We start from the raw sequence: 19,722 nt of genomic DNA, 5'->3' as shown, positions 1-19,722 counted from the left end.
GATCTCCTCACAGCAGGAATTTGCCTAACAAGGTGATTTCACAGAACGAATGAACCCCTTTAAGCAAGGAATGTGTGTAATTTCAAATGACTGGAAATGAAAATATCTTGTCTCCACAAACAACTCTCGATGCCAAATGCTGACTCATTCATTCCATAAACATATGCATTATTTATCAGCGTCTTATTGAGGCCAACAGTCAGAAACACTAGACAGAAACTGTAAGCACAAAGAATATGTGTGTGTGTGTGTGTGTGTGTGTGTGTGTGTGAGGCTACCTCCATAAGAAATCACATACTAGTTTATTTGGGCTGAATTTTTAATGCTTTTGAGCTCCAGATGCAAGTTACATTGGTAGCATCATCAGCTTCAACATCTGAAACATCACAATAATTTTCTGCCCACTCTGTAATGACTTCTGCAGCTTCTGCAGCAGAAAACCTTCAAAGTATTTTGAGAAAAATGGCAATAACAACACAAAATTGCTGACAGTGTGTCATTATATCAGTTCCATTTCCATTTATGAAAAACAGTGACATGAATAAATGCAAAACAGAGTGAGGGACAGATGCCTAAAATCACAAGCTCCAGTTACAAAGTGTTGAAAAAGTAAAAACTGCCATTATTAATTTTTCTTAATATTGATTGTTTATGTGAGAGGTAGGTTAAGCAGCATCAATTAGAGTTGTACTAAAGAAGACCAATCGCGTGCTTTTTCCTTGTTTCACTGTAGCTATTTTGGGTAAGTATCTTACTCAAGGGTATGTCAGCATAGGGGGTGTGGTGGTGCAGTGGGTTGGACCACAGTCCTACTCTCCAGTGGGTCTGGGGTTTGAGTCTTGCTTGGGGTGCCTTGCGACAGACTGGCATCCTGTCCTGGGTGTGTCCCCTGCCCTGTGTTACTGGGTAGGCTCCAGTTCACCGCAACCCTGTATGGGACAAGCGGTTCTGAAAATGTGTGTGTGTATGTATGTCTGTCAGCAGGACCAGGGATTTAAACCTGGGTCCTTTTGAGTGCAAGTTTAGCAGTTGTAACCAAAGTGCCACTAAAGTACGTGGTAATAAAATGGGAAACATTTATGTTTTATGTAATTGACTTTGAACATGATGGGATTATGAGTTCCAAACACACGAGTGTATTTGTCTCAAAAATAGTCACCCCCTTGGAATTCAAATGCACTAAAATGCGTCAAGAGTTTACAGAGAATATTATGATAAACAAAAAGAAATCCATTTAGTCACAGTCCTGTGTGTGAAACGAGTCTGTTGAAGACAGAGGTCAGGAGAGAAGGGCAGTGTGTCTACAGGTAAACAAGTACACCGTAAGTAAAAGGTGTAAATAAAAGGTGTAAATAAAAGGTGTAAATAACAGGTGTAAGTAAAAGGCGTAAGTAAAAGGCGTAAATAAAAGGCGTAAGTAAAAGGTATAAGTAAAAACTCAGTACAACAGTGGGCTGTAAAAGGGCATCTAAGAGCTCATGAAAACTCAACAGAGAGTGACCGAGTTGCAGGAAGAGCATGTGAACACCCAGCTGGCTTTTACTTATTTCACTTGCTCTGTTGCGCAGGAATTTATGGTGTCACAAAAACTGCTACTGGCACTACTACTGATACCCTTGTTTGCTCTCTTTTTGGGTTACAGTTATATTCAGTGTAATTAGTTATATTCAGCGATGGTGATTTAACTGTTCAGTCCAGGCCGACTTTCATTCACTTTATGGATCATTATTCTCCATGCTTTACGATCTTTCACTGCTTCTTTCAATTATTTCATGGGCATGTTCGTGTTGGCCTTGATTATGTCCAGCCAGCATGTTCTCTGACGTCTTCTTCTCATCCCACTGACTATGCCAAGCATTAATGTTGTTTCCAAGGAATCAGCTCGCATCATATGACCAGAGTGTGAGAGCCATTGCTTGGTGATTTTGCCCTTCAGCGATATCTTTGTTTTGACTCTCTCTAGAATCGTCTTGTTTGTAACCTTTGATCTCCATGGCATGCGCAGCATTCGCCTCCACCACCATAGTTCGAAAGTGTCGTTTTTCCTTCTGTCCACCTTCTTGAGTGTCCAGCTTTCACATGCGTACGTGGAGATCGGGAAAACTATTGCATTGATTACTCAAATCTTTGTTGCGGTGCTAATGTCTTTGCTCTTCCAAATTTTTCCATTCCTTGCATCGCGTTGCAACCAAGCGCAATTCTTCTCTTGATTTCCGGTCCTGATTCGCCACTGCGGTTACTTTTGGATCCAAGGAAAAGGAAATCTTGTACTGATTCAATTTCTTCATTGTAGATTGTTATGTGAACTGTGCTGTTGCCTGCTGTTGTCATTACCTTTGTTTTCTTAAGTTAAGGTACAGGCCCATGCGCTCGCTTTTTTATTTGACTATTTGGAACAGATATTCCAGGTCCTTTTCACTTTCCGCAAACAAAGTCATATCGTTGGCATATTGAAGGTTGTTGATGTTCCTCCCATCAGTTTTCACACCAACTGGTGATTTGTCCAGATTACATCGCCTCATGATTGTTTCAGTGTACAGATTGAACTGGGCTGGTGACAGGATGCATCCTTGTTGGACGCCTTTTGCGATCTCAAACCGGTCTATATTGCCAAATGCTGTCCTGACTATAGTTTCCTGATTCTCATAGAGTGATCATATCGATTCTCCCAGATGCTCTGGGATGCCCATTTGCTTCAGCCAATTCCACAACTTGTCACGATCCACGCAGTCGAATGTTTTACTGTAATTGATGAAGCACATACAGTGCTGTGAAAAAGTATTTGCCCCCTTCCTGATTTTTTATTTTTTTTGCATATTTGTCACAGTTAAATGATTGAGATCATCAAACAAATTTAAAGTAAATACAAAATGCAATTTTTAAATGATGATTTCATTTATTAAGGGAGAAAAAGCTGTCCAAACCTACCTGGCCCTATGTGGAAAAAGTAATTGCCCCCTAAACCTAATAACTGGTTGTGCCACCCTTGGCGGCAACAGCTGCAATCAAGCGTTTGCGATAACTGGCAATGAGTCTTTCACATCGCTATGGAGGAATTTTGGCCCACTCTTCTTTGCAGAATTCTTTCAATTCAGCCACATTGGAGGGTTTTCGAGCATGAACGGCCTGTTTAAGGTCATGCCACAGCATCTCAATCGGATTTAAGTCCGGACTTTGACTAGGCCACTCCAAAACCTTAATTTTGTTTTTTTTTCAGCCATTCAGAGGTGGACTTCCTGGTGTGTTTCAGATCATTGTCCTGCTGCATAACTCAAGTACGCTTGAGCTCACGAACTGATGGCCGGACATTCTCTTTCAGGATTGTCTGGTAGAGCGTAGAATTCATGGTTCCATCAATTATGACAAGTCGTCCAGGTCCTGAAGCTGCAAAGCAGCCCCAGACCATCACACTACCATCACCATGTTTGACTGTTGGTATAATGTTCTTTTTATGAAATGCTGTGTTAGTTTTACGCCAGATGTAACAGGATGCACACCTTCCAAAAAGTTAAACTTTTGACTCATCAGTCCACAGAATATTTGCCCAAAAGTCTTGGGGATAATCAAGATGTTTTTTGGCAAATGTGAGACGAGCCTCTGTGTTCTTTTTGGTCAGCAATGGCTTTCGCCTTGGAACTCTCCCATGGATGCCATTTTTGCCCAGTCTCTTTCTTATTGTTGAATCATGAACACTGACCTTAACTGAGGCAAGTGAGGCCTGCAGTTCTTTAGATGTTGTTCTGGGTTCTTTTATGAGCTCCTGGATGAGTCATCGTTGCACTCTTGGAGTAATTTTGGTAGGCCGGCCACTCCTGGGAAGGTTCACCACTGTTCCAAGTTTTCTCCATTTGTGGATAATGGCTCTCACCATGGTTCGCTGGAGTCCCAAAGCCTTAGAAATGGCTTTGTAACCCTTTCCAGACTGATACATATCAATTACTTTGTTTCTCATCTGTTCTTGAATTTCTTTAGATCGCGGCATGATGTGTTGCTTTTTGAGATCTTTTAGCGTGCTTCACTTTGTCAGACAGGTTCTGTTTAAGTGATTTCTTGATTCAACAGGTCTGGCAGTCATGAGGACTGGGTGTGGCAAGTGAAATTTAACTCAGCTTTCCAAAAAATGTGGTTAATCACAGTTCATTCATGTTTTAACAAGGGGGGGGGGGGGCAATTACTTTTTCACACAGGGCCAGGTAGGTTTGGACAGCTTTTTTCCCTTAATAAATGAAATCATCATTTAAAAACTGCATTTTGTATTTACTTGGGTTATCTTTGTGTAATATTAAACTTTGTTTGATGATCTCAATCATTTAACTGTAACAAATATGCTAAAAATTAAAAATCGGGGAGGGGCAAATACTTTTTCACAGCACTGTACATACATCCTTTTAGTATTTGCGCGTCTTCTCCATGATCCACCGCAGGTTCGCAATTTGATCTCTGGCTCCGCGTCCTCTGCGAAATCCTGCTTGGATGTCAGGGAGCTCCGTCTCAACAATTGATGCCATTCGTTTTTAAATGATTTTCAGCAGGATTTTGCTTGCATGCAATATGAGAGCAATGGTTCCATAACTGCAGCATTCTTGCATATCGCCTTTTTTTTGGAAGTGGGATAAAGACCGATTTTGTCCAATCTCTGGGCCACAATTTGGTCTTCCAGATCTGCCGGCAGAGCTCTGTTAACGTTGGGATCGGTATTGACTTGAGTAATTCGGCCGGAATGCAATCAATGCCCGGGGCTTTCTTGTTTGGTAGTTGTTCCAAAGCCCAGGCTACCTTCTCCTCCAGAATATCTGGTTCTTCCTTGATTGGGTCTTTGTGACCAGCTGATTGACTTGGATGGTTGCCCATGTACAATTCAGCTGTTTACTCTTGCCACCTATGTATCATTTGGTTTCCATGCTGTAGAACTTTGCCATTTTTGTCTTTGATGGTCACTGCTTTGCGGGGCATGAATGGTGCCTGTGCCTGCTTCACATGGGTGAAGAGCTCGCGGGTGTGACCTTGTTTGCTCACATCTTCCAATTTTGCGCACTGCTCATTCCAGTAACGCTCCTTATCTTGCCTTGCTTCTCTTTGAAATTCCGCATTTAGCACTTTGTAATCGGTGCTCTTGGGAGTGACTTTGGTTCCTCGTCTCATGTTGGCGATTTCAATCGTTGCATCTGAAAGCCATTGTGGTCTTTTTGCTGATTTTTTATGAGGGATGAATTGTTCCGCTGTGTCCGTTATGATCGATTTCATTTCATCCCATAATTCCTCTGGAGCTTTTCCGGCTGTATTGATTGATTCAAATCTATTTTGTACCTCAACTGCATATTGTGTTGGGATGTTACTGCTATCGAAACGTCTCATTGCAGGTGGTCTTTTGATGATGTTGAACCGGAGTTTGACTTCTGCAACAAGTAGCTGATGGTCGGAGCCACAGTTGGCACCAGGGAGTGCTTTGACTGCTTGTACTGAGCTCCTCCAACGTTGTTGGCAGAGGAAGTAGTCGATCTGATTTCGATGCCGTCCGTTTGGACTCACTGTGACTCCCGGCTTGTCTCAGAAGGCCCGCCAGACCCATGAAATGAACTACGGGCCTTGGTCTGACACAATGTTCTCTGGCAGGCCGTACAATTGGAAAATGTGCTGGAATAACGTCTCGGCTCTTTGCAGCGTGGACGGCAGCTTGGGTAGGGGGATCAGATGACAGCCTTTTGAAAAGCGGTCTATCAGGGTGAGTATCACTGTCTTATCATCCAATAGCAGAAGTCCACTGCCACATGCAACCAAGGATGGGTAGGGATCAGCAGTGGCTCCAAGAGGCCTGCGGGCTTTTGTGTCAAGGTCCTTGCCTGGGCACAGGTCGGATAGGCATCCTCATATTCCCGTACATCCTCTCTCATGGATGGTCACCAGAAGTGCCCCTGCAGCTGGGAGAGGGTCCGGTGGATGCCCGGGTGTCCGGCCGATGGGCAGTCATGTTCCCACTGCAACAACAACAGTTGCAGTCTCGTGGGCACATAGTCGCTTCCTTCAGGACAGTCGAACGGCCCTGCCTTGGTCTTCTGGGCGTCCCGCAATTCCTGGAAGAGTTTCTATGTGACTGGAGCGACCACCAAGTTCTCGAGCAGGATCATCTCCGGGTGGTCGGGCGCAGGGTCTGGATCATGCACTCAGGACAAGGAGTCTGCCTTGGTGTTCTTGGAGCTGGGCCTGTAAGACACCGTGAACCTGAACCGAGTGAAAAACAATGCCCACCGGACCTGCTGGGTATTGAGATGACAGGCCTTTTGAAGGTACTCAAGGTTCCGGTGGTCGGTTAAAACCAAAAAGGGGTGGACTGCCCTTTTGAGCCAATGGCGCCACTCTGCCAGCGCTAGCGTTATGGCCAGCAGTTTCCGGTTGCTGATATCATAATTCCTTTCAGCTAGAGTCAACTCACAGGAGAAGTAGGCACATGGATAGAGTTTCGGGTGGTCTCTCTGTCTTTGGGACAGGACGGGCCCTACCCCCACCAAAGAGGCATCCACCTCAACCACGAACAGCAGGGAAGGGTTAGGGTGCCTCAGTACAGGTGCTGACGTGAAGCGGGTCCGGAGGTTCTGGAAGGCGCAGTCCGCGGAGTTAGTCCAGGCCAGCCAGGGTCCCTTACTGGCGGTGAGGGCCACGAGCGGGGTGGTGACAGTGTTGAACCCCCCGAGAAACCTGCAGTAGAAATTCGCAAACCCAAAAAACTGCTGAAGGGCTTTCACAACAGTCGGCTTACACCATTTCAATATAGCCCTTACCTTCTCAGGATCATAGCCACTCCGCCTTTGCTGAGGATGTACCGCATGAACGACACCCGAGACTGGTGGAACAGACATTTTTCACCTTTTATGTACAGCCGGTTCTGAAGGAGCCGAGTCAGCACGGCCCTGACCTGCCGAATGTGCTGTTGTCTGGACCGGGAGAAGATGGGATGTCGTCCGGGTACATCAATACACATCTGTTGGCCAGGTCCCCGAGTAAATAGTTCACAAAAGCCTCGAAGACTGAGGGCCCATTGGAGAGACCGAAAGGCATGACCAAGTACTCGTAGTTACCCTGGGTAGTACTGAACGCGGCCTTTTACTCACCCCCTCGCAAATGCAGATCAGGTTGTATGCGCTCTGCAGGTCCAGTTTGGTAAATATAGTGGCCCCGTGTGTCCTCTTGAAAGCAGCAGTGATTAAGGGTAAGGGGTGCGGGGATCATACTGTGATGGCCTTGAGGCCGCGGTAGTCAATGCAAGGACGTAACCCCCGTCCTTTTTGGCTATGAAAAAGAACCCAGCTATCGCAGGCAACATGGAGGGCTGACTGATTCCCGCTCTGAGAGCTTTGGCGATGTAGTCCCGCATTGCCCTTTGTTCGGGAAGGGACAAGGAATATATGTGGCCACGGGGAGGAGTGGTGCCGGGTAGGAGCTCTATAGCACAGTCCCAAGGTTGGTGTGGAGGTAGTTTGGCTGCTCAAGCCTTCCTGAAGGCCTCCCAGAGATCTGCATACTCATGGGGGGATCTCCTGCTGGGAAGCCCCCTCTACCCCTTCTATGGACGTGGCCCAGCAGGGAAGGCACAAGCAAGTTTGCATGGACTAGGCCCTTCAGAACACTAACTCCCCTATACTCCAAAGGAACACTGGATCATGTCTCACCAGCTAAGGAAAACAGAGTATGATGGGGGTGTCTGGGGCCTAAATGAGAAAAAACACTGCGTCCTCGATGTGGTAGGTGCCCACTGTCATGTGGAGACCTCGGGTACAGGTTTCCACAACCCCGGAGCCTAGAGATTACCCGTCTAGAGTGCTGACACATAACGTTACATCACAGTTCATTCTGGGGATGTTGTTCGCCTGCTTGAACCCAGCATCCATGAAGCACCCTGTTGCTCCTGAGTCAATAAGGTCATGGGTGCTTAACTGATTCCCCAGGCAGGTGATAGTTACAGGAACCGTGACCTGCCCTGAACACCTCAACCCCTTGATCTAAGAGTCCTGAGAGGTTCCTACAGGGGGTCACATCGGGCAGGTGGCACAGAAGTTTCTGCTGGCGCCACAGTAAAGGCACAACCGGTCTTGCAGATGGTGGCATCTCTCTTCGGGGTCCAGCTTCCTGAGCTTGGAGGCCCCTTCCCATCATCCCAGGGTGCGTTCCCTGGCAAGGTTGTCTACAGCAATGGCCGTCTCTATAAAACGGTCGAGGGTCCAGTCCTCGCTGCAGTAAGCGAGCTCAGTCTGCAGATGCAGTTGAAGGCTGTTCCAGAAACAGGCAAGGAGGGACGCCTCATCCCAGTCTCTCTGTTCAGCCTGGGTTCGGAATTCCAGCATTTAGTTAGTCATTGGACGGTTGCCCTGCCAGATCCGTAGGAGCCAATCGCTGGCATTGTGTGCAGAGAGCAGGTGATTGAAGACGGCCTCAGACCATTTCCGGAACTCCTGGTAGGTGGTCTGGGGACGGGCAGGCCAATCCACTGGAGCCCACCGCCGCAGCGGGCCAGTTAGTAACGACACCAGGAATGCAATTTTGGTCTCATCGGTGTGGTACACCTGGGGGGAGCTTGAAAACACGAGCTCACATTGCATGAGAAACGCTTGACAATCCTCAGGCATTCCATCTTACCTTTCGGGGTCTGCAATGCAGTGGCCTGGGACAGGTGCACTCGGAGTGACCATGGGCGGGGTGCCATGGAGAGTGGTCTCTGCAGTGTCGTCCGGGGCTTGGATCACGCCTTCAGTCTGAAGTGCCCCCTCAATCTGTTCCAGCTTCTGCTCATGCGCCCTAAGTGCAGCGTCTTGAACCGCAACGGCATCATGCAGGCAAGCGGTCTCCGCTGAGTCTGTTTTTAAGGCGGAACCTTCTGTCATGGCTGCCGGACAGAACTGAGCGACAGACTCAAGTGTGCACTCATCATCAGTGGTAAGCAGATCAGGCGAGAGGGAAAAGCAAACGGAAATCCAGGGACAGGCACAGGTCGAACGCACAGCAAATGTCACCAGGGCAAACAGCAGGATCATGGTTGAGAGAAACGTGAAGCACAGGTCAAAAGCCAGGAAACCAGAAAGGATCATCAAGAGCCGCTGGGGAATCGCTGCCATTTGCTCGTGGGAGGTTCCATGCTCACTGGAGTCCGGTACACCTTCCTATACAATGCCCCTGTGATCAGCTCCAGGATGAGGGTGTGACAGGGACTTTCATTTCAGTGTTTTTTTTTTAAAAAAAATCTTCAGCTTTGTTGAAACTTTTTTTAGGGTTCATTCACCTTCACACCACAGTGCTTTTGTGATCTGTGCTAAACACACTTGTTCACCTCAAAAGTGTTTCATTTTGAAACATGTTTGAGCTGCTGAATGATACTGATCCGGCAGGTGCAGGGCTCCTTTGGTGGTGAAGCACCCCCACACTCTGGCCCTGACTCAAGCTGAATAATGACTCAGTGAGAGAGCACAAGGGTCACTGAAGCAGTGCTCTGACAGCGGGTGTAGCGTATGTTTGCACAGTATGGATAGCAGGTCTAATTTGCAGGTTTTTTGTTTTTTTTTGGCCTGGTTTGTGTTTTTCCCCTGAGAATGGACCCTGTACGTGTTTTGGTTTAATTTTGCGAAAGAAAACCCCTTGTTGAGTTGACCTGCTGCCCTGTGCCTTAATCCTGCCCCTATGGTGCCTCCTCCGGACGAGCAGCCAAATCCGTCCTTTACAGTGAAATTTCCAACGTAAATATGATACTGGCTTTCTTCTTTGTTCATTGCTACTGACCTTGATTGATATGTTAACTGTATGTGATTCGAACATGTATGTGGTTCGCTGTTTGTGCACTGTGCTGAGTCAGTTCAATTGATTACAGTATCACTGCCTCAAATGTGATGTTTTTCTTTCTGTAATTTTGTCTGCAAGATAGAAATTAGATGATGAATGAGAATGACGCCAATGTTCATTATCCACTTTCACATAAACACTACTCTGAGTGCATTGATGCTCCATCCTCCATCCGTCATCCCTTGAGGGACCAAATTCTTCTGTTTGGATTTTGCCAAGACTGCAGGTCATACTCATGCCGTACAGCAGTGCCCCATTTTGAACAGTCATTCTCTATTTTCTTTCAAAGAATCTGACAAGAGGGTCTTCCCACATTAGAGGTGCCATTTCTGGTCTTTTTGATATTCCTCAGATACCAGTTCGTCACCCTGATTTTCCACTTCTTGGATTTCATTCTTGCGATGTCCATCTCTTACACTGTCATTTCATGTTTCCAGAAAATCTCAGATTCCTGCTTTTTACCTTGTTTCTGGATGTATTATGTGGTCCATTTTGTTTATGTTACTAATTTATATATTGTTTTTACACACACACACACACACACACACACACACCGTCCGAACCGCTTGTCCCATACGGGGTCGCAAGGAGCCGGAGCCTAACCTGGCAACACAGGGCGTAAGGCTGGAGGGGAAAGGGACACACCTAGGACAGGACGCCAGTCTGTCGCAAGGCACCCCAAGCGGGACTCAAACCCCAGACCCACTGGAGAGCAGGACCCAGTCCAACCCACTGCACCACCGCACCCCCCTCATATTGTTTTTTGGGTAGAGATAAGATTTTTGCTTTGGTTCACTTAATTTTCCATGTTTTAAAGCCACAAGTTAAAGTATGAAGGATGTAGCTATCGATAGGCTCATGTTTTCATGTTTACTATTGAGCTTTTAATTTGACTGGAGGCCTTTCAAGCACCTGTTCATGGTTCCCACTGAGCATTCAGTGCTTTTGCAGTGGCTGATGCAATGTCCGATGTCATATAGATATGCTTTGTATGACAGCTGAACTGCTCTTTCAGAATGTATTCTGAAATTGAATTGTTTGAATGACAGGAAGGCATTGTCACTGACTTGTCCTCAAGGTTCTGGAAGGCTCTCTGGGAGAAATTGGGAGTATCAGTCAATGAGACATGTGGTTATCACCCTCAGGCAAATGGCCAGTTTGTAACAGTGAAAGAGATAGGGCACTATGTGCAGAGTTATTGTGGCCAACACCAGTACACTTTTTTGCCTTGGACAAAACCTTTTGCACTCTTCCACAGACATGACTCCTTCGGATATCAGCCACTCTTATTTCCATAGAACCTGAACCCCATTGATGTCTTGTCTATGGATGAATGATACCAAGAGAGGAAGGAGGTTTGGGAGTCAGCAGATGTCTACCTTCAATAGGCAGTGAGATTGCACAAATAACAAACAAACTGGAAGCAGAATACCGTGACTTATCAGCTGGGGCAAAGAGGTTTGTTATCCACACAAGATATTGAACTGAAGCTGCCCTTGAGAAAACTCTGGCCACACTGCATAGGCCCTTCTGAAGAGAGTCTCTCCAGTGTCTTACCATTTTAACCTCCACACTACAGAATCTGACTCACCTTTCAGATATCCTTACCGAAGCCTTGTGCCACCTCTGTTCTGCAGGAGATTCTTGCACCATCTCCTCCTGCACCTATGGAGGTTGATGCTTCTGTATACTGTCTGGGCTCTCCTGGACTCCAGCAGTACTCGTGGGGCAACAAAATGCTGTTGGAGGAGCCGGTGACTAAGGTGCACAGTAATGAGACAAAGAACAGGAATTCAGGGTGTGAATTAGATGACTCTGGGAGAGTCCTCAGAGATAATGGAGGTTACAATGTTCTATACTGTGGGCAGGCACGCAATTGGACCCTTGTTCTTAACATCCTTCGTGCTCAGATTTTTTGGGGTAAGATACACCTGGCAGGAATAAACCAGTCTTCTGCTTCAGCCACTGATTATATCGTTAAATTACTATTAATAACGTCCATGTTGAGTAACTAATATAGTTGAGTATATACTTACTCGAACAATGAACCTCATTACAGCAAGTGATAGGTAAAAAACAAGGTTTACTTGAGACTTACATGTCTGCAGCTGTGTCTCTTTCTCTTAGTGTAATGCAAAAATGGTACTTTTGCTGAGATGTATGTAACTTTGGACAAAAGCGTCTGCTAAAGGAATAAATGTCAACGTAAACTATAGATGAGCTGCTTTGACATGCTTTCACTAAAACTGTGCTCATGTCTGGTGTTTTCCAGTTGGGTGCCAGTTGGGTTTTTCAGTGCCCTTTTGAGATGTGTTTCAGAGATAGAAGGGAATTGGTTCTGAGCTATTGGTGAGCAGACTCAGAAATGTCCTTCAGTTAACCTGCCTTGTCATTACATTCGCCAGCAATTGATAAAATGTCACTAAAGAAAATCTTGAGTTGTTGAGGATAGACCTCAAATACGAAACAGGGATTCCGTCGTTCCTTAGATGCTGACTCAGCTGTCAGTTCTGTGGTTCAGTGGATACTGTCTTTTCAGATGTTGTTTTATGAAAAATGCTATATATTTTCAAAAGCTGTTGTGGTTGTTTTCTATGGGACCCTGTTATATGATAGTTGAAAATATTTGTAAGCATAAGATAAGCCCTTGTTTGACAAGTAATCTTGTGTGTTTTTTCTTCATGTTTTAGGTGTACCGGTATTCTGTTACAGCATCTTATATAATTTACAACATTCATACCAGGTACATGAAATCTGTGCATGTTTGTACATATATATATGTATGAGTATTTATATATTATAAAATGTATATTTATATTCATATGGATTTTATTGCAAACTGAAGTGGTTTACTGTATTTTTTAAGTTTTACACTGTGTGTTAGACAACTCAGTTATATATCTTTGTTAATATTTGTTCATAACTAAACAATAAATAAATACGTACATATAGTATATAAAACTTAATATAATGAATGGTATTGCTGGTATGTGTTACTGTCCTCCCTTACAGTAGATGCCGATATGTGTTTTTTGTTTGAAGGGAGGTGTGGGAGCTGAACCCCCCAGAAGTGCCAAACTCAGTACTTCAACATGCTGCTTGGGGTGTACAAGGACAGCAGTTGGTAAGTTCTTCCAAGTTTCACCAAAGGCTTAGACTTTTCAGAAGTACTCTATGCATTTTATCATGTCTTCAGGACAAAAGCACAGACTGGAGTCTCTATAGTTTCTAACTTGTTTCACAAAATCCATAGATTGCAAAATCTATTATTCGTACAGGGCATTCATCTCAGTATAGCTGCTTTTTCATGACTGTACTGACAAAATAGAAATATTATCCATCTAATCCTTCATCCTTCTGTGATGTCCGGACATGAAATCGACATAAATGTTTTACGTCCATGTTTTACATGTTTATGGCCAGACAGGGACATGAAGTACTGTACAATGATCTCCATAACAAAGTACATACAATTGCACAGTGCGAATTAGGGAATGAAATGTACGTGCAACATGATAAACACAGAGCAGAGAGACACACAGAGTGTTCTGACAGTAAGTGAAATGGGTTTATGTGCACGAGACTAATATAGCGAGACGAGCAGTGGACAGATTTGGAGTGTGGGTTCTGCACAGAATCAGGAAGGATGGGCACAGATGGGACTGGGGTGCAGGACTGGAACAGAAACACAGTGGAACAGAACTTGGGAAATGGATCAGTTAACACATATTGCTGGGGAAGTCACAGGGAAATAGTAAAGTGCTGACCAACACGTAAACATGTTGTAAAGCATCTACTAAAACAAAATTGCCCAGCAGTATAAATGGGTAAGTAAGAAAAAGGGAGTCTGACACGCGTGAGTTTTTGGACCTTTCTTAAATGTAAAGAGAGTTTCAGCAGTTTTGAGTGAGAGGGGGAGGTCATTACCTCACATGGGAGGCAAAACGGAGAACTGAAAGATGTTGAAAAGAAATGAAATGGCCAAATCCAGATGCTGGTAGAAGCACATCCAAGTACACACTCACGTAGTTGTAGTTGCTGCTGAAGGTGATCCTACAAAGTGCCGAGTAAAGGGTCCAAAGGGGAGAGTTTAGTTTTTTATTTTTAAAAATGTGCAAAAATTTCCGAAACCACACACACATTGTCATTATGGAGTCTAATGTGTCCCTGATGGCAAAAAAGCATCAATTCGAGCAGTTTTGCAGTAAGTCAGCACTGTGGCACAGTGAGTAGCACTGCTGTTGTACAGCGCCTGGGTAGTGCAAGAGATCATGGGTTTGATTCCCTGCTTAGTCTGTGTGGAGTTTGCATGTTCTCCCTGTGTCTGCGTGGATTTCCTTTGGATGCTCCCCTTTCTTCCCACAGTCCAAAGACATGCTGTTCAGGTTCTTGCATAGCATATGAGTGACACAGAGGGAGTGTGTTTCACTCATGTATGGATGAGTGACCCATTGTAAGTAGTGTATCTAAAAGTGCACTCTGAAAATGAACAATAAAGGTATTCAAAGTGTCAGCTAAATGGATAAATGAGAATGAATGAATGTTGAGATTCATGTTGCTTTGGAGAAAAGTGTCTGCTAAATGAATAAATGTAAATGTGTGTGTGAGTGACACAGAGAAAGTGTGTTTCACTGATGTATGAATCAGTGACACAGTGTAAGTAGTGTATAGTCTAGCAGTGTAAATCACCTGGATGAATAAGGTGTGTGGGCTAGTAACACTTTGTAGTATCCATTGTAAGTTGCTTTGGAGAAAAGTGTCTGCTAAGTGAATAAATGTAAGTTTTTTCTCAAGGCATGGTCCGTTATTAAACTGTGTAGTAATGCAAAATAGTACGTTCTGTTGCAGCATGACTTTATATATACATTTTTTTCCTAAGTGCAAATGCCTCCAGTGATAAAATGTACTTCTTACATACATTCACAAGGTTTAAATGCAAAAGTGAGTGTCCACATAAGCACAGTTCATGCCTTTATTTGATCTTGTTTTCATGTTGTTTTTTGCAATAGCGCTCGTGTTTTGTTTTGTTCTTTGGCTCTTATCATCTTCACTTTTCAGATGTACATCTTTGAGAACAACATCTATTACCAATCAGATGTGAGAAGCACCTCTCTCCGGCTGACCTCTTCGGGAAAGGAAGGGGACATCTACAATGGAATTGCAGACTGGTTATATGAAGGTCTGTTGGAGATATGTATTCAGTGTTATATCTGCGTTTTTCGGAGGCTTCTCAGTTCTCTCAGCAATTACTCATCAGATTTACTTTCAAGGTACTTACTGTTACAGCTTTCATTATTTACATGAAATTTAGATCCACCAGCGCAGTTTTTGCGGAGGTCTCAGTTTGAATGGAACTGGTGATGGTTGTTACTGATGGCACTGAACTGTGTTGCAGAGGAGATCCTGAAATCCCACGTGACTCATTGGTGGTCACCCGATGGAGAGAGGCTGGCCTTCCTCATGATCAACAATACCATGGTACCAAACATGGCCCTTCCTCGATTCACTGGAGCAATGTACCCAAAAGGGAAGCAGTACCCATACCCTAAGGTACTGTACCTCCCAAAATTAAAACTGTGCCTCTTAGAAAATACACAGTTTCCACAATTTATTCTTTCCTTTTGATTTATAAATCACAGATATATTACTGCACAAAGATTAACTTCATTGTTCAAAATTTTTTGTTTGCAAAATTAAAGAAAAAAATATTTCCCTACAATCCTGATGAAAAGAGTCAGTAAAAACCGTCAAACAAAAGACGCAGCTGGAAAATACATTCATGAAAGAAAAATGATTGCGAATTGTTCACCTTTCTTTTAGCACATGAGTCCTGGAGTTTATTAATTTATGTATTTCATATGAAGAACATGGGTTGTCATCCAGTGCACATATTCCCAGTCTTGACATATTCTTTCTTTCTGTGGCTTTGTCTGCCATATGGTAAAAGGCTGGGCAGCCCAACCCCACGGTGAAGCTGTTTGTGGCGAATCTCTACGGACCAACACACACACAGGAGCTGTTTCCTCCAGAAAGCCTGAAAGCCAGGTGAGAGCAAGGAGCGGCTGTGTGCCGAGCTCCTTCCGGAAACACGTGCTTTCTCATGGCTGCTACTGTAGGTGATGTCATCAGGAATCTGCCAAGATGTGGTCTTTTCAGTGTGTACAGAACATTTTATGAATAAAAAGCAACGATGCAATGAACATTTGGAAAGGAAGATACGGGAAGAAATATGTTTTCCTCCAAATTTCTTTGTAAAGGTTTACACAGATTTCAAGAGGACCACAAGTAAGTCAGTAAGAGTCTTGTTTGTGCTCCCACACAGGGACTACTATGTGGTGATGGTGAAATGGATCAGCAGCACCAAGACTGCTGTGAGGTGGTTAAACCGGGCCCAAAACATGTCTGTGCTCAGTGTGTGTGACACCAGCACTGGGGCCTGCATCAAGGTACACACTTCTGCACTCAGTGCAATTGTGGCAGCAGTCCTTTTCTTTTTTCAAAGACTAACACATACATTCCAGCTGTGAAGGTATTTCGTTTTTTTTTTTTTTTCTTTCAGGATTATTCACAAAAGTATCTGACAAGGGCATTTCTAATGGTTACAAAAGCAGATTACTTGAACATAAAAGTTTTCTCCTTAATTCAGTGCATTAACAAATCTACTATTCAGTCCACGTGTTAATAATCTGCATGGCAGATATGAACATCTTTGCCGAATCTTTTTGAATGGATGAATAACTTGCTTTTATCCTATTATGAGAGTCAGTGCTGCCACCCTGACTTTTAGGTGTGCGCTTGGAATGTGTGTGGTCTCTACTTTAAGAATGGTTTTCGCTCTCTGTGAAAAATGTCTTTTGCCGCATGCATTTTTTTTTTTTCCCCAGTAGATAATTTTTAGAGAAAATAATGAATGTTCAACTGTGTCAGAACAACCACTGAGATCTTTCCTGTTTTACAATTAGCCAGGGGAAAAAAATAAACCTGCTTCTTTGTTATAGGTACATGAGGAGGCTTCAGAATTCTGGCTCAACAAGCAGGTGAACTGTTTCATTTTAAACATGCAATGTTCTTATTACATGTTGATTGTATAGTTTTTGTGAGTATAATATTTATTCTATGAATGGTACATATTTACACATCTGCTCAAATGACTTCATAGTTTGCCTTTAAACAATATGCTATATTGCTGTATTTGCTGTAATTGTTTTCTAGTCAATTTTGTTGAATACTCTACACATATTGTATATAATATTGTGCCCTTGCTGGAAACCTGAACAGATCCACCCCAGCTGAGTCACAGACTAGCTGGCTACAAGAATGGAGCCACTTCGTGTGGAAAAGTAGAAATAAGCGATCACTTTTGTTCTTAAGAGATCTAGTAGCGCTCACTCAGGAAAAGATTAGTAAAATGTCAAAAATGTGGTTATCCTACTCTGCCGAAGAGTTTGGAAGCTATATTCAGCTATATTTTGTATTGTTAAAGACTTACTTCCAATACGTACGTGTAACAGAAAACATGTGGGCACCACTTTTTAGCAGTCGTCAAAGTATAAGAAAGAAGGTCAATCGAATAAATTGGGGTGGAAATCAAATAATGGAAATGTTCTACTTCTTTATGAAATATGAGCGAAAATGTGGACCAGTGTAATAGAGCCAGTGCCGCCATGTTCCGAACATCTTCGTAGGACCAGGAGCCAGTTTTTTCGAGTGACGGCAGCAAGTTCTTCCTGACAGTGCCAGTAAAACAGGGAGGCCAAGGAGAATTTCACCACATTGCTATGTTTAGCACACAGGTAAGGAACATAATGTATATTTTTGTTGTTCGTAACAACAATAAGGACAGGTTACCCATTATAGTGCCAACTTTTTTCACATAAAGATTATGGTTTCTTTTCTGTGTGACAGTTTGAGTTTCGCATTAGTAGTTAATTTCAGTACAATTTCCCTCCGTCCATCATGAACTGCTTGTCCTGATGAGGGTCACTGCAGTCTGGAGACTAGCCAGGAATCAATCCTTAAGCTCAAGAAAGGGTAGACCCTGAATGGGATACCGATCACAGCGTAGTCGCACACACCAAGAGCAATTTAGTATCGCCAATTCACCAGAACAGTCTATGGACTCGGGGAGGAAACCAGAGCCCCCAGAGAAAATCCACACTGACACAGGGAAACGTGTGATCTACACAGTGACTCGGATTCAAATTTAGGCCCAGGCAATCCAGACATTGTGAGACAGCAGTGGTACACAGTACAGTTTCATGCTGTGGTACAAAATCAACAGGATCAAAAGCATTAAAGCACTCAATAAATTCATTGCTATAAATAGCTTAAGAACATTTATCCATCAACTAGACCACGGCAATGGAGGTGAAATGATTTTTTACAGAATCAATACTAATGAGAGTGTGGTAAATTATTAGCTTTTAAATAATCCATGATTCTGTTAGAAATATTTCTATCAACAATGTTAGAAAAACATAAAAGAATGAAAATTGTTCTGCAGGAAGCTGGATTACTAGATTTAAAAACGCCAGTGAAAATTTGTCTGTAACAAGTTTGCCAAACGACAGAAACACGCTTTTAAAGGAGATGTGCATACAGGCCATCATACCCTGTGTCACGCCCTCCACCTCGGCGCAACGAGGATCACCTGCGGCGGATCAGGGGACGGGCGCATAAAAGGAAGGTTCAGAGCGCAGTCAGACGCGGAACCTTGTTCAGAATTGTTACTCGCGTGTCTCCTGTGCATCTACCTGCTTATCTTTCCTGTCCTGCCCTTCCTAGTCCGTACTCCCCAGCTCCTTCTCCCGAATCCCTACATCTCCATTCTTGGTACTCCTCGACCTCTCGCTTATCTCTTCGGATTACGGCTTTCGGATTGTCCCTTCAACAACATATATTCATCGGTGACCCTTTGCTTGTCTCGTGACCACGTCTTTCGGATTTCCCCTCGTGAAACTTTCCTGTGCTCCGCGCTTGGGTCCGGCGCTTCCGCTCCGGGCGGACACCGTGACACCCCGCAGCTGATTATTTGAGTTTGTAAACAGCTGAAACAAACAAGTGAAACACCTGAAAATGAAGGGGTTGCAGGAGCTTGTTAATTTCAGGCTGAAAGACGGGAGTACAGGGTGTCCTACTGGCAAGAGGCAAATTGCCCTTCGCGTATGACTGTGCAAGCAAATAAGTGTGTGTGATTTCTGTGTGACACACTTCTGAACAATGTTCTGCGGACAGATGAGACAGAAGTCGGCACTGGGCTGTGCAGCGTTTTGGTAAATGTACGCAGCATTATATTTGGTCAAAACACTGCATACTCGCAACAAAACCTCATCGCAACTATGAACCATGGCGGAGGGAGCTTAATGTCGTGGGGCTGCTTCGATCCCTCACGGCCTGGATGGCCAGCAGTCGCTGAAGGTTGAATGAATTCCATCAAGAAATTCTACAGCAGAATGTCAGGGCATCAGTTTGTGCTCTGAAACTCAAAAGAAGAACGGGGAATAAACACACAGGAGTTTAAAACAAGTAAACAGAAGAAAGCACACAGAAAATCAAGTGATCCACAGTGATCACAAGAGCAACAATGGCAGCTGGTTGGATAGGATTCTGACAGTCTAGGGATGTTGGGGCTGCAGGCGAACAGCTCAGGTACCGATACACTGTTGGATTTACAGAAAAGTTGCTAGACAATACTGTACATTCAAAGTTTTCTTATTGTCTTCTTTATATTTTTTCTTTTCCGTCCCAGTCCAGAGTCGATCAAAGCGACGTTCGCCATTTGACCTCAGGAAACTGGGAAGTGACCAAAATTTTGGGATTTGATGAAATTAATCAAAAAATGTGAGTCTTTTTTTTTTTTAGAACATTTGTTTCAAAAAGATATTGTTACTTTAAAAAAAA

The 19,722-nt window shown here is 43.9% G+C and overlaps 1 protein-coding gene across 1 annotated transcript in view; it reads left to right on the top strand.

The window, feature by feature from the left end:
• The window catches only part of dpp10 (dipeptidyl peptidase like 10), a 59,055-nt gene that overhangs the window by 28,223 nt on the left and 11,110 nt on the right, over positions 1 to 19,722 (top strand). Inside the window, exons 6-14 of the mRNA XM_018732409.2 lie at positions 12,513 to 12,565; positions 12,865 to 12,946; positions 14,881 to 15,001; positions 15,218 to 15,372; positions 15,770 to 15,867; positions 16,145 to 16,268; positions 16,821 to 16,859; positions 17,508 to 17,615; positions 19,571 to 19,662. Of these exons, the coding sequence (XP_018587925.1) occupies positions 12,513 to 12,565; positions 12,865 to 12,946; positions 14,881 to 15,001; positions 15,218 to 15,372; positions 15,770 to 15,867; positions 16,145 to 16,268; positions 16,821 to 16,859; positions 17,508 to 17,615; positions 19,571 to 19,662 (872 nt within the window). The remainder of the gene's footprint in view (positions 1 to 12,512; positions 12,566 to 12,864; positions 12,947 to 14,880; positions 15,002 to 15,217; positions 15,373 to 15,769; positions 15,868 to 16,144; positions 16,269 to 16,820; positions 16,860 to 17,507; positions 17,616 to 19,570; positions 19,663 to 19,722) is intronic.

This window comes from Scleropages formosus, chromosome 1 (assembly GCF_900964775.1).
Source record: "Scleropages formosus chromosome 1, fSclFor1.1, whole genome shotgun sequence".
Taxonomy (NCBI): Eukaryota; Metazoa; Chordata; class Actinopteri; order Osteoglossiformes; family Osteoglossidae; genus Scleropages; species Scleropages formosus.
The sequence above is the reverse complement of the archived record's forward strand: the minus strand, read 5'-3'. Positions and strand labels throughout refer to the sequence as shown.